This window comes from Ursus maritimus, unplaced genomic scaffold, assembly GCF_017311325.1.
Source record: "Ursus maritimus isolate PB19 unplaced genomic scaffold, ASM1731132v1 scaffold_9, whole genome shotgun sequence".
Classification (NCBI taxonomy): Eukaryota; Metazoa; Chordata; class Mammalia; order Carnivora; family Ursidae; genus Ursus; species Ursus maritimus.
The window spans coordinates 78,779,051-78,803,151 of record NW_024427107.1 but is presented as its reverse complement, the minus strand read 5'-3'; the positions used below and the strand labels follow the sequence as shown (position 1 = coordinate 78,803,151).

At 60.7% G+C, this 24,101-nt stretch overlaps 1 protein-coding gene across 12 annotated transcripts in view; it reads left to right on the top strand.

The window, feature by feature from the left end:
• The window catches only part of TSNARE1 (t-SNARE domain containing 1), a 154,252-nt gene that overhangs the window by 98,285 nt on the left and 31,866 nt on the right, over positions 1-24,101 (top strand). For 8 of the 12 annotated variants that reach the window (XM_040625635.1, XM_040625636.1, XM_040625637.1 and 5 more), the window contains one exon: positions 3,830-5,027. In XM_040625635.1, the coding sequence (XP_040481569.1) occupies positions 3,830-4,419 (590 nt within the window). In that variant the 3' untranslated portion in view covers positions 4,420-5,027. Of the gene's footprint in view, positions 1-518; positions 602-3,829; positions 5,028-24,101 lie in introns of those variants that run through there. The other 4 variants (XM_040625633.1, XM_040625639.1, XM_040625638.1 and 1 more) reach the window with 2 other exon arrangements.

Here is a 24,101-nt window from a genome sequence, read left to right as displayed (position 1 = left end):
TCTGAGCCGTTCAGCCACTGTCTGGAGACCATGGGCCAGCGCGCGCTGCGGCCCGACCACCTTCACCTTTGTTCCCAGACCCAGGCGGGGGTCCTCTCAGCGGCTCCGCGGGACCTGCAGAGACAGGGCCTCGGCCCCTTTGAGGCAGAGGTCATGGTCAGGAGTGGGAGGACTGCCCAAGGGTGCAGAGAAGTCACAGAGTCAGGCTTTTATCTGGGCTGGCCTCCACCCTTTCCTGAGTGGGCTGCCCCTGCCCCCAGGGGCACCTCCTGACAGCTCTGGTGACCGGCGCCCATGCTAGCCACAGGGCGCAGCACCCCATCCCTGTGGCCTCTGCCTCTCTGGAGGCTGGAGTCCTCCCCTGGCCTCCAGTGAAGCCAGCATTGGGGCCTTAGTGACCACGAGGGGGGCAGCGACCACTCATCCCCCACATGTCTGAGCCTGGGCTCCCTGGGGCTTGCCCTCGGGGTGTCCTCAGGGTCACACTCTGTAATTCCTTCTGTTGTCTTGATTTGCAGATAGTATTGAAGCCAGCCTTGAGGCTGCGTCCTCGCACACAGAGGCGGCCAGCGAGCTCCTGGCTGGAGCCAGCCGGCACCAAGTAAGTCAGTATGAGGGCACAGCCCGGCTGGCCCGCGGCCCCCACCGTCCTGTCTTCCTGGGAGGCTCAGGCCCTGCCCTGTACTTGGGAGGGGCACGCCGCAGGGTCTTCTCTGAGCCAAGGGGGACTGGTATGGGGGAGGGGAGAGGTAGGCCCGTGGGGTCTGCTCCTCCACCTGCTGTCTGCACCCCTCCTGAGGCGGGCAGCCAGGGCCTTTGCCCAGCTGGCTTAGTGGAAGCTGGAGGGAGGGAATTGGCCCACACGGGGCATCTCACTGCCGTGGTTGCCCAGGAGCACACTTGCCAAGCTGCCTCTCCAGAAAGCTCTGTGGCTTCTCTTTTGCCCAGAAGGGCAAGCTGGGTCTGGTGGTATGTGTCCCCTTTCTCTGACGTCCTGCTCCTGCACCAGCTGCCCAGGCACCTGTGTGGCTCGGGGCTGCCTCTGGCCTGGCCCTGGTCTGGAGCTGGGATGGGCCCTCCCTTCTTGGAGCCATCAGAACTTGGCTTGGGACAAGTTGGCTGGCTCAGAGGGAGCGAGAGCAGATATCAGGCCTTTATTTGCTTGTGATGGGGCTTAGAGCAGCCCTGGACTGACTGCTGGGCCTCCGTGCTGACCCACCGCCACCGTGTGAGCACTGATCAGGCCAGGTGGGCTTCGGCCTCGGTCCAGCTGGGGCGGGGGGCTGGGCAGCCGTCCTCCACTCACTCCTCACTCACTCACTGGCCCGCTGCTCCGTGCTGGGTTCTGACATACGGACATGGACACTATAGAGCCGGTCTCTCTGCGAGTGGGCATCCCCGGGGGAGGGTGGGGTGGATGGTCCAGGCCAGTGAGAGGAGGGCCCTGGGCCGGTGGGGCAGAGAGAGTGTCCTGGGAGAGTGCACGCTCCGGCTCGAAGGCCAAGTAGTAGTTGTCCTGGCGGAAAGGACGATGTGCTCGGAGGCCAAAGGAGGAGCCACGCAGGCAAGCTCAGGACAGCGCAGGCTGGAGTGTGAGCACTGTGTGGGGGCCGTGGTGGGCGGGAGCAGGGCAGAGCGCTCCGGGGACAGGGAGGCAGACGATGCCGTCATTCCCTGCGGTCTCTGGGAGGTCAAAGCTGTGTTGGCTTCCCCTCTTCTCCATGAACGGCCCTCAGAATGAGAAGTCGGGGTGACAGGGTCAGCTACACACGAGAGCGGGTGAATGCTGCACCGGGAGAAGAAGCAGGCTGCACCAAGGTCTTGTCTGCAGGACAGGAACAGAGGCAGGCTGATGCCAACTTGGTGCCCACTGCCAGGCCCACGGCCCCTGCCACCGTGCCCCACACTGAGGGCAGCTGGGCCTCCACCTGGGACCTCTCCACCAGGCTTGGTCCTTCCCGGGCCTCCCAGAGTGGAAGGTACAGGTTGCAAATGACCAGCAAGGCCGACTTGCCCGAAGCTCAGGGTCTGGCCTCTCTCTGATGGGAACTCTTCCAAGTGGCGGGGTCTGCCCGGCGCCCTCACCAGCAGCCGCATCTTGAGAGGGAAGCAACACGCCAGCAGGTGGCTGCCGCCATGAACACCCGGGGCCACCGGATCAGAAGGACTGGCAGATGCGGGGACCGCAGAAGGCAGATGTGACAGGAGGAGGAGCAGCAGGAGGCGGCGGCGGCACGGGTGGCCACCTGTGTCCATGGACACCTCATCAGGCTCAGACCCCCTACCCCTGTGCCATTCCCAGGGAGCTCATTGGACCCTGCCCTCTGGGGTGACACTATCCCTGTCCCATTTCCATCGCAAAGCAGGAATCCCTATGCCATGGGTGGGTGAGTGAGGCTCAGGCCTAGGAGGTACAGCCCATAGTTGCTGCCACGCAGGAATGTCCTCCCACTCATCTCCACCGACATGTTGGCAAGTGCCCAGCAAGACACGGCATGGCACAGGCCCATGTTTCAGTCCAGGTTTTCCCTGGGAAATTGGCCAGTGAACCCCCCCCCCCCACTGACAAGAGGGAAGGTTAGACAGCCCTACAGCCAGACATTGGGAACTGGAGGTCCAGAGAAGAGAAGGGTTTCCCAAAGCCACACAGTTCTCAAGAAGCAGAGCTGGTTTGGGAGCCTAGGCTCTAGGATTTCATGTCCAGGGCTTTTCTTGCTGCCCTGGGGAAACTCTGGTGCACCCTCTCAGACTCCTGGAACATCCACTTGCTGGAGGAGTGGACCCAGAGATTGATGGATGGGTGCCTGGATGGATGGATGGATGGATGGATGGATGATGGATGGATGGACGGACAGACAAGAAGCAGAGGTAAATAGATGGGTGGATGGAGGATGGATGGATGGATGGATGGGTAGATGGGTGGACAGAGGTGTGGATGGTTGGGTGGACAGAGGTGTAGGTAAATGGCTGGGTGGATGGATGGTGGATGGATAGGGGGACAGAAGTGTGGGTAAATGTGTGAGTGGAGAATGGATGGATGGATCAGGGATGGAGGGATGGTGGGTGGATGGATGGGTGGGCAGAGGTGTGGGTAGATGGATGGGCCGGTGGAGGATGGATGAGGATGTATGCTTGGATGGACAGAGGCGTAAGTAAATGGGTAGGTGGATGGATGATGGATGGGTGGATGGAGAATGGATGGGTGGACAGACGGACAGAGGTGTGAGTAAATGGAGGTACGGAGGGGTGGACAGAGGCATGGGTAAATGGGTGGGTGGATGGAGGATGGATAGATGGGTAGATGGATGGATGGGTGGGCAGAGGCATGAGTGGAGGGAGGGAGGGATGATGGGTGGATGGGTGGACAAAGGTGTGGGTATATGGTTGGGTGGATGGATGGATAGATGCACAGATGAATATAAAGAAGGAGGATGAAAGGAAGGAAGAAGATGAATGGATGATGGGTGAAGTAATTGATAGGCAGATAGAGGAGTGGTGGTATTGTGGATGAACAGATGGACAGACAGGATGGTGGATAGACAGCGGCCAGCTGGGTGGATGTCAGGACACATGACAGCATGGGGGCTGGGCACCAAGGCTTTGCAGTTGCCATGCTGAGGTTTGGACCTCAGTGTTACTGGAGAAACACTCACCCTGTGAATCCTCCTAGTTTCCTCGTATGGGTGCTGCTGCCGACTGCAGAAGGGTATTGGGAGACCTAAGTAGCTCTGTGTGCAGAGGGTCCCCCATTGGTCACCTCTCCGTCCCTCTGATGTATTGCCCCAGCCGTGGCTTCTGGAGGCTGACGTTTCCTGTCTCCCTCCACCAGCGGACGAGGAAGATGAGGCCCCCAGCTGCCTGTGGCTACCCCTGCGGACCCTGGATGGGCCGAGCCTGCCTGAACCTGACCCCTTGGACCTACGAGGAGCTATCCCTGCACCCGCCTCCTCACCCTCCCCACCGGCCTCCCCAGCCTCGGCGCCCCCTGCGGCTGCGTTCCCGGGGGCCCTTGGGCCTTCCCCACCCTCCACTGTGCCACCCCCACCCCCTGGTCGGCCCGCGGGGGAGGCCTCTGAGTTTGAGCAGCGGCTGCTGGACTCCCATCGGCGACAGGGTGCGCTGCTGTCGCACTGGTCCCGGCAGCAGAGTGCTCTGATGGCCCAGCAGAACCTGCTGCTGCAGAGCCTGGTGGCGCAGAGCCGGCGGCTGGCCGACGGCATGGAGGCCCTCACCCGGACCCTCGAGAAGCTGGTGGAGGCTGGCCCGGCGCCGGGAACCTCGCCTCCGGTCGTGGATGGCACCCCTGCTGGCGGAGCGGCCTGTGGGCCCAGCAGAGGCTCGCAGGGCAGCCCCCGGGGCTCCCACCCAGGCCTGGAGGTCTTCTCAGGGATGATCCTGAAGGTGGAGGAGGAGGTCTAGGGTCTGGCCCCCGGAGGGCTGCACACAGCAGGATCTCCAGCCCTTCCGGGAGGTGGGGCCTCGACGGAGCCAGCGAGGACAAAGACACCCTCATGGGCGTTGTCTGTGGTGCTCAGTGACGTGCGGGGAAAGGCTCTGGGGCCGGTCCGTGGGTCCTGGGCAGCAGTCTACTCAGGGACGTCACGGCTGCAGGAGGCAGAGGGGCGCTGGCAGAGCCCAGTCCCCGCTCCCATCCTGCGCTCTCACCCGCTGCGGAGTGCCTTGGAGGACAGTGCCGGCACCTCCCTGCGGCCGCGGGGGGATAGTGCCCCCAGACCTGGAGTGCCCCCTCGAAGCCGCCTCCTCCTCCTCCTGAGGGCTCTGTGGCCTGGGATCCAGCACTTTCCTCGATTCTGCCAAGGGAACCACGTCTTGTGGGCCTGCAGTCATTTCTGCCCGGTTTTAGATCTGTGGGGTGATGGACACATGGACGCGTCTGGGTGACTCAGTACTATATGGGGGGGATGCCATTTTGTACCTACTGATTTTCTTGCAAAAAAATATTTTTCTTATATAAGCATAAAATAGACATAAAATAGACATAAAAAAGACTGCTCACCGACCAACAAGATGGAGCCCGGTCCCGTTCTCCCAGACGGGCTGCCTCGGTGCCCGGCCCCCGCAGGGAGCCATGAGCACCTGCTCCATCTGTGCACTCCCGTGCCCCTCGTGGGGTCCCTCAGAGAGCTTGTCCTCCCCCGGTGCGCTCACACAGCTGCAGCCACGCAGCTCGGGAGGCTGTTGGGGCCAGCAGGAGAGGGCAGGCTCCCCTAACCCCAGGGACTCGCCGGTCCTGGGCCTCGTGCCCTCTGCCCGTCTCCCCTTGACCTCCTTCTGACCGCTGTGGATAAAAACCTTCTCCAGAAGCAGGAGCCTGAAGTATTGGCGGGGGCTGGACGGTGTGCTGGTTCCAGGCCCCAGGGAAGCCCAGCGCTGACGAGGGTCAAGACTAGTGTTGCAGGCACATTGGGTGGACCCTCTTCTGGTTTTCCATGTTTACCATGGACCAGCAGCATGTCAGTAACTCTGTCTGCGGAAGAGAGCCTGAACTCTTCAGCCGGTCATCCAGCTGCTCCCTGCGACCTGGCCCGACTGCCCTCCCGGCCTCCTTTCCCTCTGTGCGGGCACATGGTGCCGCTTGCTGTCCATGGCAGCCTGACTCAGACGGCCCTGCCCTGGGAAGCCCGCCTTCTATTCTAAAACCTCAGGTCCGTCTCCATGCCAGCTCTTAAGCCTTGTTAATCTTCGTGGGGGGTGGAGGGGATGGGCTGTTCCTGGTCACTAAGGATGCCCCTCTTTGGCGTTCACGTCCCTGCTGGCTATGAACACTGCTTCCTTGTGATGCAGGCGGACGCCTTCTCCAGTCTCAGACTGAGCCCGGACGCAGTGACTCGCTGAGCCCTGACACTGGTCACACTGTGGACCCTGACCCTAGTCACACTCTGAGCCTTGACCCCGGTCACACTCTGACCTTCATCCTAGTTATACTCTGGGCCCTGGCCCTGGTCACCTGGAGCCCTGACCCGTCATTTTCATCATACGTGTCCTGAGCGTCCTGTGGCCCTGGCTCTGTACTAGGAGCGGAAGGGGCATGAGTGACTGAGGCAGACCAGGAGCCTCTCCTCCCAGAGCTCACGGTCGGCTGTAGGAACAACACTAAGCGAGTGAATGCAGGCGGGGTGGATGTTTTCGGTGTGTAAGCTGAAACTAGATTTGGCCGTATCTAACAGAAAACCCAGATGGCGTGTTTTGGAGAAAACAGGCTTGATGACTTCGAAGCTCTCCGAGCTTGGTGATCTAGCGTGACCTGCGGTCCCTGCTCCGCCACGTGCTCGTGGTCCAGAATGGCTGCAGGACTCCCGCCACTGCGCCCATGCTCCAGTGGTGGGAGGGAGAGGAGGGATTAAGAAGGCATGTCCACTCCTTTCAGGATGCCTTGCTTGGCTCTCATCCCGTTGGCTGGCAGTTAAAATGGGCAGCCAGCAGCCCCAGCGTGGGAGCCAGTGGTAGGACCCAGTGCCCCTGAAGGGGGGGGGTGGCCTTGCTAGTGAAGGGTGTGGGCAGAGGCCCTAAGACGACGTGGCAGGTGTTGGTGAGGCCCAGAGAGCAGGTGGGAGGGGAGGGGCTGGCGGAGAATCAGGGCTGAGCTTGGGGAAAAGCAGCCTCTACCCTTGCTGCGGGCTTACGAGTCGGGGCCTGAGAAGTGGTGTCTCTGGGTCCGTCTGCCTCCGAGGCCCCGGTGCCCTTTGGCCTCCGTGGCTGGAGCCCTGTGCTGCGGACACAGCCTGAGGAGGAGCACGACGGGGCAGCAGGTGCCTGTCAGCAGACCACGGGTCGGGGTGCACGAGGAGGCCAGGCAACGCCGCAGGGAGAACGGAGCCCCTGGCTGGCCTGGAGGGTGGGGGGTGCTCGTGCACGGGGGAGCCCAGGTGGTTCTAGGGTCTGACAGCTCCTCTCGGGGGTGCACCAGGGGAGCCTCAAGAGCCTCGAGGAAGGGGTCTGTGGTCTTGGGTTAAACAGGAGCCAGTCAGAGTCAGAGGGTCCCGAAGGAAAGTCTTGGGGAGCGTGTGAAGCAGGCAGCGCGAGGACGGCCACCCCTCCCAGACGGGACTGCGGCGGGGTCAGCGCCAGCCACCAGCCTNAGAGCCTGTCCCGCTTGGACACTCTCCCCAGCAGCACAGACTCTGAACGGCCGTGAGCAGGTGAGGGGTGAAGCCAGGGTCGGGGTCCCGTACCAGGTGCCCGTGGGCCCGGCAGCGGATGCTCCGGAGCAATGGGGTGAGCGGGCTGTCCCAGCACAGGGGTCACTGGGGCTGTGGGGCCCGAGGGGGGAAGGGGTGTAGACGGGGGCAGGGCTCTGGGGACCCAGTGTGGGAGGATGGGGACGGGGGCGAGAGAAGGCAGGAGCAGTCCCGCGGAGGAGGAGAGCACATGAAGGCTGCGGGGACAGACGCCAGGGAGGGTTCCAGAAGGGCCTGGTGGGGCAGAGAAGACGCGGTCCCGATGTGGGACATCTAGAAGGTGTCAGTGTCCGTGACGGGAGACAGCCTGTGGCTTGACTGCAGGGCCTTCGGTGGTGTGTTCCGGAGGCTGGAGGGGCAGGGATGGTTTTCATCGGGGCTGGAAGATGCTACAGGTCATCTCAGTACTCCCCTCGTACAGATGGCAAACCTGAGCGTCTGGGGTGCATTGCATGGTGCAGGGGTGACGTCTGGGGCAGGCCTGGAGCCCCTGTCAGGACTGCAGGTTCTCCCCCAGTCCCCTCGTGGCGCTGCCTTCCCAGGTAGGAAGCCTCGAGCATCTCAGTCCTGAGCCGCCGCGGGACGTGCGGGCAGCTGGGCAGATCGGCTCTTGGAGGACTGCTCCCCTGCTGTAGAGCAGTTTAACGTGGAAACCCGCCACTTATGTGCTTTGCTGCCTTGCAGAAACGCAGCAAAGGAACTGGTCTTGTTCCCGACCCGCTGTCGCCTGCCCTGCTGCCCTGATGGAAAGCGCTGGAGTGGGAAGAAAGTTCAGGGCTGGCCTGAGATCCCAGACCGGCAAAGGCCCTTCACAGAGGGAAGGGGCCAGGCGGGCCTTGGGGCGGCCCACGGAATGAGGGGCCCACGTGACCTCACATTTGGAGACCACTCCGTGTGTGACGGGGCTGCGGAGTGGAAAAACGGGAAAGCAGGAGCAGTTGGAGAGATAACAAAATGGGCCCCGTTATGGGTCCAAACGTGTCCCCAAATCCACACGCTGAGTCCTCAGCCCCGGGCCTCAGAGGGTGACCGTGCTTGGAGATGGGTCTTTGCGGAGGTGATTAGGGTAAAGGGGGTCACGGGGGGCCCTGATCCACGCTGACCGGTGTCCTTACAAGAAGAGGAGAGCAGGACACAGACACGCACCGGATGACCATGTGAGGACATGGAGAGGGACGCCGTCTCCATGCCAGCAGAGGGGTGTTGGGCACCAGCCCTGCCCGCACCTGCATCCCGGACTCGGCGACTTGCCCCCACCAGAGCCGGGAGGAAACCGTTTCTGCTGCCTCGGGTGCCCGACCTGTGTTCGCTGAGGCCCCGAGCTGGTGACCCTGGAATTAGTCAGACTTGTAACAGTTCCCAAGAAATCCTTTAAAATAAGATGAAATCACAAAAGTGAACAATAAGAAGAGATTATCAGAAGTGACCAAGTGTGTCTGAAAAACATGACCCTATCTTTTAGAAATGAAGAGCTTTGTGGACTGCCACGCACCTGGGCATCTGGTGGGAGGGGGAGGGACACCCGGAGCGGCTGCCGTGTTACAGAGGGCTGAGCCGGCGGAGCCCGGGTCAGAGGAAGAGGCCGAGCGCGGTCACCGGGACCCAGAAGGCGGGAGTCTGGCACGGGCCAGGCAGGTGCGAGGGGTGCAGGGACACCGCGCCGCAGAAACGCGACAGCTGCCCTCCCGGCCATGTGGGGAGAAGCCACAGAGCGCCACGGGAGGGGGTCCTGTCCACGTGGAAAGGACGAGCACGACAAGGGAACTTGCCGCCCACATCACAGCAACAACAAGGGAAACCGGAGCACGGTGAGGCCGTGTCTGCGAAGTGTTCCGAAAATAACCATGAGCGTAGAGTCCCGTTTCCAACAAAATGGCCCGTCAAGGACAAAGACCAATGCAGGCGCTTCCGGGCCAGTGAGAATCTGGCCGCTCACCAGCAAGAGCGCTCCCTAGCGGAGCGTCTGAAGGACCGATGGCCGACGGAGGCGCTGATGCTGGAAGATCTGTAACACAGGATGCGTGGCGGCAAGAACTTGGTACATATGTAGGCAGACCGAACAAATGCCTATGTAATTTCGTAATGAAGTAATAACTACGACCACAGTGTCTAGTTTGTGGGGTGAAAGTTTGGGGAAGCACAGACTGACCACCGCACGAGGATAGTCTATGAGTTGGGGAGAGTCGCTGAAGTAGTCTCATCTCAGATTGTTTGTAGGGAAGTGAAAATGGATTAATTTTAGCTTCTGTTGATAATTCTACGTGTAAAAACTCAAGGGCTCCTTCATTAAAATTAAAAACTTAACGCTCTGCAAAAGACTCTGCGAAGACGTTGGGAAGACAAGTTATTCACGGAGAGAAGCAGAGGACTTGTATCCTGTATATGTAAAGAGTTCTCTAAATTGAACAGTAAGAAAACAATTCAGTGAGAAAATGGGCAAAAGATTTGAGCATTTACCAAAGATTTACAGTGGCCCCGTGAGCACCTGGAAAGATGTTCAGCACCTCCAGCTGTCAGAGAAATGCAAAGTAAAACTGTAATGAGGCCCTGCTGTGCTCCTGCCCTGAGGCAGAGGGGGAGACGCATGGACACGGGGAGCCCGGGCTGTCTGGCGCTGCCCGCGGGACGGACGGCCACTCTGAAAGCCGATTCGGGAGTTTCTTAAATATACTGTCCAACAACTGCACCCCTGGGTGCCTATCCCGGAGAATTAAAAAGTCATGTTCACACAAAAACCTGTACACGGACGTCCGCTGCATCTGTGGAAGAGTCCCAGATTGGAAACACCTGGATGTCCTTCGCGGTAAGCCGGGAAAGCGCAGCTTATCCACGCGATGCGCGACGGTGCGTGGGCCCTCAGCAGACCGGCCAGGCTCGAGGTCACCCACTGTGTGAGTCCCCGAATAGAACGTGGTCAGAGCAGTGGCACTGTGGCAATGGTGGCGGGACGGGAGCCGTGGTGGCCAGGGCGTGGCCGCGGAGGGGCCGCGGGGCCCTGGTGCGTGGCGAGATCACGGGATCCGTGAAAAGTGCGGTGAGATGTGAGGCAGGGGTCAGCTCTGAACCAGCAGTGTTAGGCGATCGGACTTCCAAACCAGTAAAAACAAATGAGAACACAATTAAGCAAACACAAATTCTTATTAAACAGAAAAGGGAAAAAAGAAGAAACAAAACTAACGTGGAAGAAAAAGCAAATGTAAAACAGGAAATTGCGCCCAGAAGACACACCGTGGGTTCAGAGCAGGTCCGACGCAAGGATCGCCGACTGCAGGAGGACGGGGACCAGGACAAGATGCGGACGCACCCGCACAAAGTCTGCTGCTGGCGGGGCTGGCGTCGGGCAGGACGGACGTTAGGACACACGCACAAACACGAGTAAAGCAAGAAAATGAGATGTGATGAAGAGAATTATTCTGTGGCACGTTCCAGTCCTCAGGAAAATGAGGGCCCTACACCTGGATACGCCTGATAAGAAAGCCCAAGATGAGGTAAAGCTCGACGCTCCCTCCTCAGCGGGAGCCCAGCATCGTGGGGGAGGCTGTGCTGTGCCGGGGCTCGGGGACGGGGTCAGTGAAGAGATGGCCGGGGCTTCCCCGACTCACAGAACCGGGACCAGCAGGGAGCACTCCCTCTCCTCGAGGGTGCCCGGGACGTGCACACCGTTTGACGTCAAGTGTTAACGAACCAGAGAGTCGTCAACGCGCAACCCACAGCGCTTTCTAGAAGGTGCGGTCAGAGAAGTGCAGTTGTTGGTGTAAGTAGTAAAAGAGAGCTAAGTGTTTTGTGTGTTTGGTAAAAAGACTTTTTTTTAATAAAATTTTTTTATTATGTTATGTTAGTCACCATACAGTACATCCCAAGTTCCGTGATTCATTACTTGCGTCTAACACCCAGTGGTCCCTCTAAGTAACTCCGCGGTCAAAGAAGAAATTAACGGGTGTGCAGATTACTGGATGTGTGAAAAAGACACGCGTGAGTAATAACAGGACACGGCGTGTGGAGGTCTGTGGGGACCTTCCGTGGCCCGAGATGCTTCTGCCACAAACGAGGCAGAGGGGAGTGCCGGCGGAAGGAGGACGCACAAACCCGGGGAGCTGGGCGGGAGGACACTGGGGACAAGGGCACATCGAGGGAGTTACAACAGAGTCTCCTCGAGGCCAGATGCTGGTTCTTCGGAAAGACCAGGAAAGCAGACAAGACACTAATGAGAAGGGTCCAGGCGGGGAGGGGCAGAATTCCAAGAGAGTTCTGTGAACGATTTGGTGCCGACATAGTTGGAAACGTAGAAAACAAACGGGCAGGTTCCTGGGGAAGCACGCGAGGGCAGAGAGCGGGTCGCTGGGCGCACGCAGCCCACGCGGCCTCTTAAGCGTCCCCCACCTCCAACCGTCAAGGAAGAGGTCTGGCCTCCACAGACTCTTCTAGAGAGCAGAAAAAGAGGGGAGTTCCCAAATTCCTGATCCTCAGAGACAGCCACGGGGCAGAGGCGCATGACGGGCGCCTGTCCCAGGACCGCAGAGGCGGTAATCCCGGGTGAAGCGTTAGCCACACAGCGCCACGGGCCCTGCCCTTCGGAGCTGGAGGTGCGGGAGGACGCGTGCGTGTGCACGCCCCGCGCTGTTTGCTGCCAGGACCCGGCCGATGAGAGCAACTGTGCTGTGGAACGCCGACTCGCCCGCCGGTCCCCTGCCCGGCCCTCTCCCCACCAGCCCAGCGCCCACCCGGCTGACCAGCGTGGTGCAGTGCGGCCTCCTTCCTTCCCCTCCCGCCCGGCTCTGTCCGCTGCTGCCTGCGACAGAGAGGATCCCCCTGATTCGTGCCCCCTGCGGCTGACACCCCTGTTGGGACTTGTCTTGTGGGGTGCTGTCTCTCGCAAGTAGGGCACGAGCTCCACGCGGCGGGCTCAGGACAGAGCTCAGCGCGCAGCAGGTGCTCAGTAAAAGCCCTCCTGCGCTTCTGTCCAGGAGCTGGGGAGGATGGGACTCGGCAGGTGCCCCTGGAGGCAAGGCTGGGGCTGGTCCTTTGGGCAGGTGACATTAGGAGATGCACAACTAAGGTCTTGGTTGGGGCCTGGCTGAGGTCAGAGGGCGGCCTGAGGAGCTCGGGCTGCTGAGCTAATCCGCACCCAGTAAAGGGCAGGCCTAGCTAAGAACCGCCCTGGCCACCCGGCCCGGCCCCTGGCTGATGCGCCTCCAGGGAGGACAGGGGCCCGGTCCAGGGAGGGCTGAGGGCTGAGGGCCTGACGCAGCCCAGCCCAGCTGGCTCCTGCTTGCTCAGGGGCCACTTAATTTTTCCCTCCTCCCTCCCTCCCCTCTCTCCCTTCCCTTCCCTCCTTTCTTCCTCCTCCCTCCTCTTCTGTTTCTTTCTCCTCCAGTCCTGTCTCCCTGCCCCTCCTCTCCCCTCTTCCCTTCCTTCCTCCTGCCCCCCTTCCTCTCTCCTCTGTCCCCCTCCCCTCCTCCCTCTCCCTCCTTCTCTCATCCATCCTTCAGAAGTCAGTTGAGCTTCCCAGGTGCTAAGGTTCTGGGCTAGTTTTCCCATGACCATGACTTGACCTTTTCCATTTTCTTCTCTGTGAAATTGGGGTTTGGATCTGGTCAGAATCTCAGATACTTTTGCTGGGTGTCTGCCAGCCATCAGGGTCCAGGTTCAAGCTGTCCAGGCCCGGGGAGGGAGTCATCTCTGGGCCCTGGCGGAGGGAGGAGGGAGAGTCAGCTGGCCTTCCAGGCCTTCCGAAGCCTGGGGGCGCCTCGCTGTCCTGGAGCCGCTCTCCCTGTTCCTGGAGGCCAGGCCTCTGCCGCCGCCCGTTGTGACTCAGCCCCCGGCGGCCCAGGGGAGGCTGTGGTTGCTCTTCCTGGCGTTCTCGGGACAGGGTGATTTAACCCCAGCAGCCAGAGGGCCTGTTGAAGCCTGCTGTGGGGGAGGGGTGTGTGTGTGTTGGGGGCAGGGAGGGGAGGCTGCCTTTTAATTTGGAGGCTGAGCAGGTTAAATAAGCAGCAATTGGATTTCGTGGCGGCCCGAGTATGTGAGATATCCCTGGGTGCAGAGAACACGGGGCAATCTCATTTTCGTGATCAGATTGTTATAGATTCTCTCCTCCATCTGCTGAGAAATGTAAATGCGAATTGTGTTCTGGGCGCCGTGGGGGACAGCTGGTGGGGCGTGGGGGCGGGGAGGGGTGACCCTGCGTGCACTTGGGCCTCAGGCCCAGGGCCCCGGAGCCTTGCCCTTTCCCGTCCGCAGTGGCTCCGCGCAGCGTTACTGGCCCCACCAGCCCTGCTCCGGATGAGTGCCGGGCAGAAAAATAACCCTGGGTGGAGATTTAAATCAGTCTGCACAGTGTTTAATAAATACCCCCCACAGCCCCTGCGGGCCAGAGCCGCCGACCTCCTCCCACCTGAGGGCGGGCGCTGCCTGGCACGAGCAGGGCAGGGGGAGCCCGGCCACGGATGGGGGAGCTTTCCTTCCTGCATCAGCGGGAAGCAGTTGGACACTGTCCCTCTCCCGTCCCTGGAGCCCCTCGTCAGATGTGCCCCTGACAAGCCCCTGCACCCCACTCAGCCCCCCACCAACCTAGCCCCCAGTGTCCTTGGCTACTTGGAGCAGCTTCAGGCCTGAGTTCATCCTGACTTTGGGGGTGGCCTTGCTCGTCTGAGCCGCTGTATCGTGTCCAGGATGTCGGGGACCTGCGCTGACATGGCTGGTCTCCCGGCTGGCAGGGGGAGCGTCCTCCGGGCGGGACCTGGGGAGCCTGCAGGCACACAGGTGTGTGTGGGCTCTGGGGCCAGGCTCCGGGCCGCTCTGGGCTGCCCTGGGCTCAAGCGAGCTCCTGCAGGGGGCTGTCCCCAAGGCTGATGGAGGAAAGGCATCGATAGCTGTGTGGCCCTCTGGCCCCCCCCAGGCAGAGGCCACATTACCCTTTCTTGATTCATGAAGAAGGCCTGCTCAGATGGAGAACAGGGCTGGTCCTTTCGAGTGGCTGCAGAGCCCCGGGAGCTGCCCCTGCCCGTGGTCCTGCTGGGCTCTTCCAGCAAATAGGCTCACCTTGGGCTCTGGGAGGGCCAGCAGGGCTCTGGCAAATGGGCTGTGGAGGGGCGGCTTGGGGCAGCTGGCCACCCGGGCCACTGTGTTCCTGTTTTATGGGCCAGGGTCAGGGGGTGCCCTTGAGGTCCGGAAGAAACTGCCAGAGAGAGTGGCTAATTAAATGCCGACACTGTGAGCCAGACAAGGATAGAGGATAAATCAGCATGACTTAGATTGATTTGGAAAAGCCTCCCAAGGGAGGGCAATGAAATTGCTTTGAGAGACCAATAGAATCTTAGAGCTAGAAAGGCCTGCCCCCTAGGGTGGGGGGATCCTCAGTGTGTGGTCCTTACAGCAGCCCCACGAGGTAGGACGCATGTCACCCTGTTGCACAGGTGAGGAACCTGAGCCCCAAGAGGTAGAGACTTGTCCCAGGTACAGGAAACGCTCAAGGAGCACCTGCTCGAAGCCTGGGGGCCCGGGCCGGGCATGCCCTGGGGGTGGTGGTGAGCGTGCGCGTGCGTGCGCGCGCGCGCGCCTGAGGACTTGCCTGCCTACCGAGGCGGTGTGAGGAGCACAGAGGAGGAATTGGTTCATTTTCTGGACGTGGGGCCAGCCAAGTGGGCAGGAGGGCTTCTCCGGGAGGTGGCTGGCTCTGCCACAAGCAGATGAAGGCTGAAAAGGATATAGGGAGCTGGGCACGGGGGCAGAGGAAGAGCAGCATGCCCAGGGCCTGACCTCCAGCCTCTGAGCTGTCCAGCCACCCCCCCATGAAGGGAGAGAGGGGCGTGGCCACACCTCACAGTCACCCAGACAGACCCTTGTCCAGGGTGGATCTACAGAGAGGCCCAGACCCTGTCCCCAAGTGCCTCTGGAATCTCACTCAGGGGGCAGCCTCCAGGGGCCCCTTCTAGCCCAGCTTCTTCCCAGCCCAATAACCTCGAGTCCCAGATTGAGTTTTGGAGAGCTGTACCAGCAGGGAAGCTGCCCAGTAGTCCTGAGCCCTGGCCAAAGGGCAGGCAGATGGGAGGGACAGGGCTGAAAGATGGTGGCCTGGAGGGGGGAGCAGACCCCCCGAGGCTCTTTGGCTGGGCGGGCAGCGGCCAGCCTGCCCCTGGAGGCAGCACCTGGCATGCAGCCCAGCCCAGGTGGTTAGTGGCAGTAGGCCTGCTGTCAGGGAAGCCATAGGCTCACAAGACAGCTGCCCAAGCAAGGTTGCCCCCCTCAGCCTCTCCCCTGCAGGAGAACTCAGCCTCCCACCCTGCCCCAGTCCAACTTGGCATGCTTCAGCCGGGAGGGCTGGGGGAAGACCTAGCTCCTCTAGAGAGAGGAGGTTCCCTGTCTAAGGTCACCCCTGAGTGGGGAATTGCCTCCTTCAGAGGGGTGACGAGGGGACATCACCCCACAGCAGGGTGATTGGGGGTGGTGCGCGCGTGGGAAGGTCCCATTCAAGACAGAAACAATGCAGTTTTTAAGTGATGGGGAATCTGGGCTTATTTTCAGCAGCTGTATGCAAATTACATGCAAATGAACCTATTTTCCTTCCAGTACCTGCGGCCCTGAGCAACCACGTTCTAGAGGCCCAGAGTCAGCCCAGCATCTTGTCTCGTTCACAGCAGGAAGCCCCTTCTCCAGAAGCTGCACTGAGTAGGGGCAGCCTCTGCTGTTTAGTTAACAGACGAGATGGTCCCTTGGGTCAGACAGTTCCCATCCCAGCTCTGCAAAGGACTACTTGTGTGTGACCTTGAGCACATCGCTTCATCTCGCTGCTTCTCATTTTCCTTTTCTGTAAAATACATTTCAGTAATGCCTCAGAGGTTTGCATGTGAAGTACATAGCACAGCGACTTGTTCTGATGACAGTGGCGATGGTGGTGGTGGTGGTGGTGGTGGTGATGGTGGTGGTGATGGTGGTGATTACGGTGGTGGTGGTGGTGATGGTGGTGGTGGTGGTGGTGGTGGTGGTGGTGGTGGTGGTGGTGATTGTGGTGGTGGTGGTGATGGTGGTGGTGATGGTGGTGGTGGTGGTGATGGTGGTGGTGGTGGTGGGGGTGGTGGTGGTGGTGATGGTGGTGGTGGTGGTGATGGTGGTGATTACGGTGGTGGTGGTGGTGGTGGTGGTGGTGGTGGTGGTGGTGATGATGGTGGTGGTGGTGGTGGTGGTGGTGGTGGTGATTACAGTGGTGGTGGTGATGGTGGTGATGGTGGTGGTGGTGGTGATGGTGGTGGTGATGGTGGTGATTATGGTGGTGGTGGTGATTATGGTGGTGGTGGTGATGGTGGTGGTGGTGGTGGTGGTGGTGGTGGTGGTGATGGTGGTGGTGATTACAGTGGTGGTGGTGATGGTGGTGGTGGTGGTGGTGGTGGTGATGGTGGTGGTGATGGTGGTGATTATGGTGGTGGTGGTGGTGGTGGTGGTGGTGGTGGTGATAGTGGTGATGATGATGGTGATTATGGTGGTGGTGGTGGTGATGGTGGTGGTGATGGTGATTACGGTGGTGGTGGTGGTGGTGGTGGTGATGGTGGTGATTATGGTGGTGGTGGTGATGGTGGTGGTGGTGGTGGGGGTGGTGGTGGTGATGGTGGTGGTGGTGGTGATGGTGGTGATTACGGTGGTGGTGGTGGTGATGGTGGTGGTGATGGTGGTGATTACAGTGGTGGTGGTGATGGTGGTGATGGTGGTGGTGGTGGTGATGGTGGTGGTGATGGTGGTGATTATGGTGGTGGTGGTGATTATGGTGGTGGTGGTGATGGTGGTGGTGATGGTGGTGGTGGTGGGGGGGTGGTGGTGGTGGTGATGGTGGTGGTGGTGGTGATGGTGGTGATTACGGTGGTGGTGGTGGTGGTGGTGGTGATGGTGGTGGTGATGGTGATTATGGTGGTGGTGGTGATGGTGGTGGTGATGGTGGTGATGATGGTGGTGGTGATGATGGTGGTGGTGGTGGTGGTGATGATGGAGGTGGTGGTGATGGTGGTGATTATGGTGATGGTGGTGATGGTGGTGATTATGGTAATGGTGGTGATTTTGGTGATGGTGGTGGTGGTGGTGATGGTGGTGGTATGCAGACAGCGATGGTCATGGTGGTAATGGAGGTAGTGATGATGGTGGTGATAATGAGTCTTTTATACCAGGCATGATACAGAGCATTGGGAAAATGGGGAAAAAAAGATATCTCTGTCTTTGCGATGCTCACATCTTATTCAGAGGCCTCCCGGTGTGAGGCCATTGTCCCAACCCATGTCCCTACCCTCCAAACACTGGAGACCTTGGTCCCTAAGAGCTCCATTACTCAGCCTCCCTCCATTGTCACCTCTCCTGTCAGTGGGGACAGTGGCTACCTTTTCCAGAGCTCCTGCCATGTCAAGAAGGCCACCTCAGGCAGGTGGGCAATGCAGGGGAGGCTGAGATGTGGTTCTGGCTCTGGAAGTGCTACTATTCGTGGCCACGTGGCCTAGCATGCAGGACCACACCCTGTCCTGTTCTCCACTTGGGCTGCAGCCCTGCTGGGTCTGTGCCTTCCTCTGAACGTCAGAGCCCCCACCCCACTGCCTGCATCTTGGGGACCTGCCTCTCAGCTGGCCTCCAGCTCCTCTAGGAAAGGCACAGTCCTGCCCCTCCTGGCCATTCTGGGGGTCGGCACAGGGCTGAGTGCAGAGTGAGGGTGGAGGGCCTGCCGGAGGGCCCTGCTCGGCCTTCTCAGAGCTTCCCATGGGGCGGTGCTGGCGATGGAGAGCATGGGGCACCGAGCTACAGCACCAGGACCCCCTGGAGTGTGGCCCAGTCCCTTACCCCACTCTTGGGCTGACATGCCCTCCACGATGGGTTGCTGTCTACCCATTTTGTAGATGTGAGACTGAAACTCAAAAAAGCTTGCATTTGCCTTAAATCATGCACCCGGCAAGTGGTGGGGCAGCGTCTGAATCCAGGTCCCCGAAGGCCAGGCTCTCCCAGATCCCTCAGAACTTCTGAGTGAGCCAGACAGGCGGGAAAGGGCAGGTGTTCTGCAAGCAGCTGGGAAGAGTCAGAGAAGATGGCCAGGGAGAAGCCGTGCAGACAGCCCCATGAGGCAACCCCACTCCCACCTGCTGTGCACAGATGGGGATTCCAAGCTTCCTGGAAGCTCAGGGAGCATTCGGTCTGCTTGTTGCCTTGAGCTGGTAGAGGAGGTGGGCTGGAGAGCAGCTTCCTTTGGGGCCGACGGGGTTGGCTGGTCAGCAGCTGAGGGGGAGATGGGAGAGAGGGGAGGGCCTGTGTGCCAGGCTGTGTAGCGGGGCGCCGGGGAAGCCAGCGCAGCCGAGCCTTGGAGCAGGGTGAGTCCAGCTGGCTGAGCCCTGCCGTCTGCAGACAGACACAGGTTGGGTTTCATTGAAACACTTCGGTGCTGCCAGGTCTGCGGGACCAGGGCCCACGGCTCTGCTGCCCTTTCTGCCAAGAAAGGAGGGAAAGGAGACAGAGTTGTCTTGCTCGCTCAGCAAAAAGCCAGGAATACCTGCATGAAATCATTCCTGTCTTCTGGAAAAAACTGGCTCTTCCCAGTGTAGCCCTGGGTTGGGAGTGGGCTGGGGGCAGCAGGAATAAGGAGCAGGCCATGTCCCGGCCTCCCACCTGCCCCGCTGTGAGTGTGACTGCTGGTCCATCAGCCCTGGCTGGGCGGCTGCCCAGTTGTTCAGCTTCAGAGTCCCTCCTGCAACTGAGTCTGCTCCCCACCAGCCAGGCCTGCCCCGTCCAGTCTCCCTAAAATGCCAGCCACCCTGGGGGGAGCTGCATCTGGTCTGAGGCCAGTCTGTGTGAGCCACTGAATGCTTTCCTTCCGGGTGGGAGAGGCGCGGGGCAGGGAGGAGGGGGCCTTGTGTGCAGCTCTGCGTGTCCTTGTAGCCCTCGTACCCAGGCAGGACCTGATGGAGAGAGAGCAAGCCCGCCCTGTGTTGCTCAGCCGAGCCTCACACCTGTCCTAGGCGGGAGGCAGGGCAGGAAGCGAGGCCCCCCGACCTGCAGATAAAGCAGCCCAGAGGCAAGGAGGTTAGGGGACCCGCCCAGCGCAAGGAGGAGCGGGGTGGGGACTTGGTGCCAAGGCCCCCAGGCCTGCCTCCAAACCGTTGCCTACAGGAGTAACGAGGGCAGTGACCGCCATCGGGAAGCCAGGGCACCTCAGTGTCCCCGCACTCACGGCCGAAGAAGCAGCAAAGCTTGGAAATGGCCTGGCCGGAGTCCTGGCTGCGAGACGCTGCAGAGACTAAGTCCCATCTCTGGCCGTCCTTCCTCATCTAGAAAGATCTCCCTCCCGGGGTAGGGGGCTGTGAAGTGACCGAGCAGGGCAGGCTGGGTGCCCCTTCTTGCATGGAGCACAGCCGCCGCCAGCACCACCTTGAGCTCAGGGTGGGGCAGGGTCCTGGCCCCAAATACACCTGACGAGGAGAGGCCCAGGGACGCACAGCCCCTTGGCCTGGGCCACACAGCCGGCTGGTGGCACAGCCGGCCCTTCCTTCCACCTGCTCCGATGCATTATTAATCTGGTCCTCCTTAGCAAGACGAGGCGGTGTGTCTGTTTACCTCTTGACAGCAGGAAGGGAGAACAACAAAATTAAACCAGATAAACCGCCCAGACATCGAGCAGGCGCTCTCTGAAGGTGCGTGCTGTGCAGCTAGACGTGGTCCCCGGCCGCCGTGGAGTTACCGAAGATGTGAGCTGCTCCCCAATGAGCCACAGGCCCGTCTCCAGGGCAGGAGCGCTCCCAGGCCTGCCTGATGCTCTCAGAGAGCAGGGGTGCAGTGTCGACGCGGAACGGACAGGTGTGTGCTGCGCCCCAGCTGGACGGACCACGGCTGCCTGGAGCTGCTTACAGGCCCACTCGTGGGGCACGTGGGGACGTGGACAGGGTGGGACGTGAGCAGAATCCATGCTTTGCTGCCTCCTTGCCCCTCAGAACCAGGGAGGACCGGCTCTCCTTTCGTGATCGTGGCTTTTTGGGGGTTCGGTGTCTCCCCTTCAGCCTCAGCTAGGGGAGCCACAGCTGCGAGAGAAGCCCCCTGGAGCGGGTGTCGTGGGATGAGGTCCCTGAGAACAAGGGGGTCAGGCCTGCCTGAAGGCGGGGAGTGGGAAGCCTGGATCTGATGACACTGACTTGGGTTCAACCCCCCATTCCTCGTCTTCTGTGTGTTCGTGGGCCTCAGTATTCCCACCCTAGAAATGGGCTCTGGTCCACGGAAGGAGTTTCAGGACAGCCCCCCTTCCCTCCAGAGGCAGAGGCGAGGTGGGGTCACTGAGTCATCCTCCAGGGTCCCTGTGCCCTCCTTGGCCAGGTGCAGACCCTGGGCCTGGGGGAGCAGTGGTTCACCCTCGTCGCTCTGCGAGGGGCCCCGGCGGGAAGGACAGTCAGTGAGGCTGTTGGTGTGGGGCTCTGCCCTTTCCCGAGGGACCCCCTGCCCGTGGCGAGGTCGGGAGCTCTGCCCGCCTCATGTCTGTGAGTTCCTGGACCGCGTTGACTGTGTTCTCCACCGCTGGTACTTAGCTCCTTCTGGAATGCCAACAAGGGCTCATTAACGATGCCGTCAACAAGACAGATGAAAAGGTTCTCGAGGAAAAACAAAAGCCCAGGGATGCCTGCGATCCCAGGACTGTTAGACCATCCCACGTGCCTTCCCTGGAGAGAGCAGCGCTTCCGGCTTGCCGACGAGGCCTCGACTGGCAGCTGCCCCCTGTCCTCTGGCCCAGCCTGGGGGCTGCGCGCTCGCGGAGGGGCCTGGGGATGTGGCATCAGCTCGGATTGCTCCTTGGCACCCGCCCTTTGGGGCCTAGCACCCTGGGGGCTTTACCTGATTCTGATCCGGGGCGGGGGAGTGGGTGGCACGGGCACAGCGCCACTGTTAGCCTGGTGAGGAGCTCCCCCTGCCCCAGGTCTGCATCTCCCCTCAGAATGCTCTTTCCGCTGGCGAGCACGGGTGTGAAAATCCGAGGGAGGCGCTGGGCTCCGAGCGTGAGTGGTTGCCGCGTGGATTCGGGTAGCTCAGGGCCCGCCTGCATTTGTGACGAGCGCACAGCCCCCCTCCGGAGCTGCCGGCCTGGGCGCCCGTGGTCCCTATGCACAGAGCCTTGCTGTCCGCTCTGAAGAAGGGAGCGGGAAGCCCGAGAACCCAACACAGCAGGGCGGTGGCGGACCTTGCCGGCGTCCCTTCCGTTAATCGGGGCTCACCCCGCACCTCCCTGCGTCCGTCTGCTCGGCTGTGCGGCTGCGGTGACCGGGGCCCCAAGGCTCCTCGCTGGTTTGCTTGTGCTTCCTGTGCACAGCGGGTAGTGCTGGCTTTACTTCCGTGCTCCTGACTCCGGGACCCAGACTGGCGGGGCGGCCCCTCTCAGACACCGCCGGGCTGCGGGCAGAGGGAGCAGGCGGCGGACGATCCTCATGCGAGCTTTGCACGCGTCTGCGTGGAAGCAGCTCTAGTGCCTGGACCGAAGCGTCTTGAACAGTGTGCAACGTCCACATCCCCACGGTCTCTGCCCTGTCTCCACCGTGACCCCTCCATCCACCCCTGGCTTTCATCGTCCCCTCTTCTCCTGGCCTCTGCCCGGCACTGCCCGCCTTGGGGGTCTGGGAGATCGACAGCCCGCGCCTCCATTCCCTGGACTCGGTGCTGGGGGAGGAGCAGCCCGCTCCCGAGCCAGGGAGGGGCCACATCCCGTCCTGTGTCCCCACCTGACCTCGGTGACCCTGCAGGTTTGGACACCCCTGCTGGGCCCGCTCTCCCAGCTCTCTCCAGCGGCTCAGTCCTGCCCCGACAGGACCTCAGCCCACTGCCCCCAGTCCTAGATGTTCAGGACTTTCTTTCCCAGGGTCTAGAGAGCATATCTCGTCCCCCTCCTCCTGTGCCCTCCTTGTATCCCCCCACCCCCTGGGAAGGAAGGTGTGAGCCCCGCTGCACCCTGCATCCTCGTCCCACTGTCAGGCCTCAGCTTCTCCCTCAGGCCCCTGGACGAGCCCCAACCTCTCGCCCCTCCCTCCCTCCAGCCCCTTGGGCACCCAGGCTCGGGGCTTTGTGGATGCACTGGATCCAGGACCGGTGTCCATGCTGGTTGAGGAGACAGCTGCAGGTGCAAGGCGCCGTCTGGCCGCAGCTGCCCCGGGCACCTGCTGGCACCGATGTGCCGTTGTGGAATTCACGAAGGGCTGAGGGGTGGGTGGATGAGTGCCTGCTATGGCCACTTTGGGCAGTGGCCTTTGTGACCTCCTCGCTCACCCTGTGTTAGACAGCCCAGGCTGTGCTGGTGTGTAGCTGGTGGAGGGATCCACAGTTAACCAGCTTCTGCCTTGTGTAGACGGTATCTCACTGAATCCTCAGGGAGCCCCGGGGATGGCCCGGTCTGTGTGTGAAGACAGGGCCAACACTCAGCATGGCTAAGGGGCTTTCCCCAAATTACACTTGATTGGAACCCTGTCTGCTTGACCCCAGGCTCAGGGCCTGGTCTGGCTGTCTTCCTCCAGCGGAAGCCAGGACCAAGCCCAGAGGCGTCTGGGGGTGGCGGAGGAGGGGAGGCGGCAGACGTTTGGAAGCTGGCTCTTGGCTCTTGCTCTGGGGGCAGGCTGGGGCTGGGGCAGGGGGATCCAGCAGCTGGAGCGTCTTTGGCTTGGCCCAAGAGAGAGGGGACCCTGGACCATCTAGACAGCATGAAGTTTGTGAGGGCCTCTCGTGGAGCACAGCCCTTGGCGGGGCGTGTGGGGTGTGGGCTGTGGGGGAGGGAGGCCGGCCCTCTGCAGCGCTGGCCAGCGAGCACGGGCCCCACGTGGCCTTGGCAATCAGACATACCATCTGGGACCTTCATGGGATGGGTCTTCAGGACCTGAGAGTCAGGGAGCCTCATGCTGGGATGTCAGGATCTTAACACCGAGCGCGCAGGCGGCATCACTGGGCGACAAGAATCATGAATCTCACGAGTTAGAATCTTGGAGCAGGGGAATTTTAGAGTCCTGTTCACAGACGGGGGCTGCTGTCATGGTTAAAGGCCAGTATGGATGAAACCCTGGCCACTGTCAGTGTTGCCATTTGTACGGTCTTTTCCAGGATGTGACTTGATACGTGACGTCATACATGTCGCAGGCTCACCGCGGAGGGCGTGACGTGATCGTGTCCAGCACCGCCTAACCGCACACCCCACGTTATCCCTACGCATCCGTGGGAGCGCGGCCCCCTCCTGCCCTCTGCTCTCACCCCCATAAGCTCTTCCCGAAAGTTCGTGTTTGTGTTTCCTTGGCTTTTACCTACTTTAAACGAGTTTTGTATTATTTTAAACAGACAGTGTTGGTAAAAGGTGTTGATGGCCGAACAATGGGTTGTCTAGTTTTGCTTATTTTTAGCTGCATAAAAACGAGGCTGTTTGTATTCTTCCAAGACTTTGCCTTTTTCGTTCAGCTTCGTTCCCAAGATGCGTCCACGTGCTGGTGCGTCACCGTGCCGTGCAGTGCTCACGGGAGCGCAGAACTACCTAGAGTGGTGGGATCAGAATGTATTCGTCTCTTCTCCTCCCGACGGGACGTGGCCGTTCCAGCTCTGTGGTCACACGCACGGCCCGCCCGGAGACCGCATCTGCCTCGTGGGGGGAGCGCGGGGCCAGGGTCCCGGGGCATCGCCCGGCGGGGGGAGCGGTTTTCCACGTGGCTGCCGGTGGTCACGTTCTCAGCAGCAGCGTGAGAGCGCTGCCTATCTGCTATTTGACACTGTCAGATTCTTTAATTTTTGCCAGTGTGGTGGGTGTAAAATAGTGTCTAATTGTGGTCCGCATTTGCATTTCCCTGATTACTAACGAGGCTGGAATTTTTCATATGTTTATGTTTGTGTTTCCTTTGCTGTGGAAAGTCTGTTCATGCCTTTTGCCCATTTTAAAACTTGGAT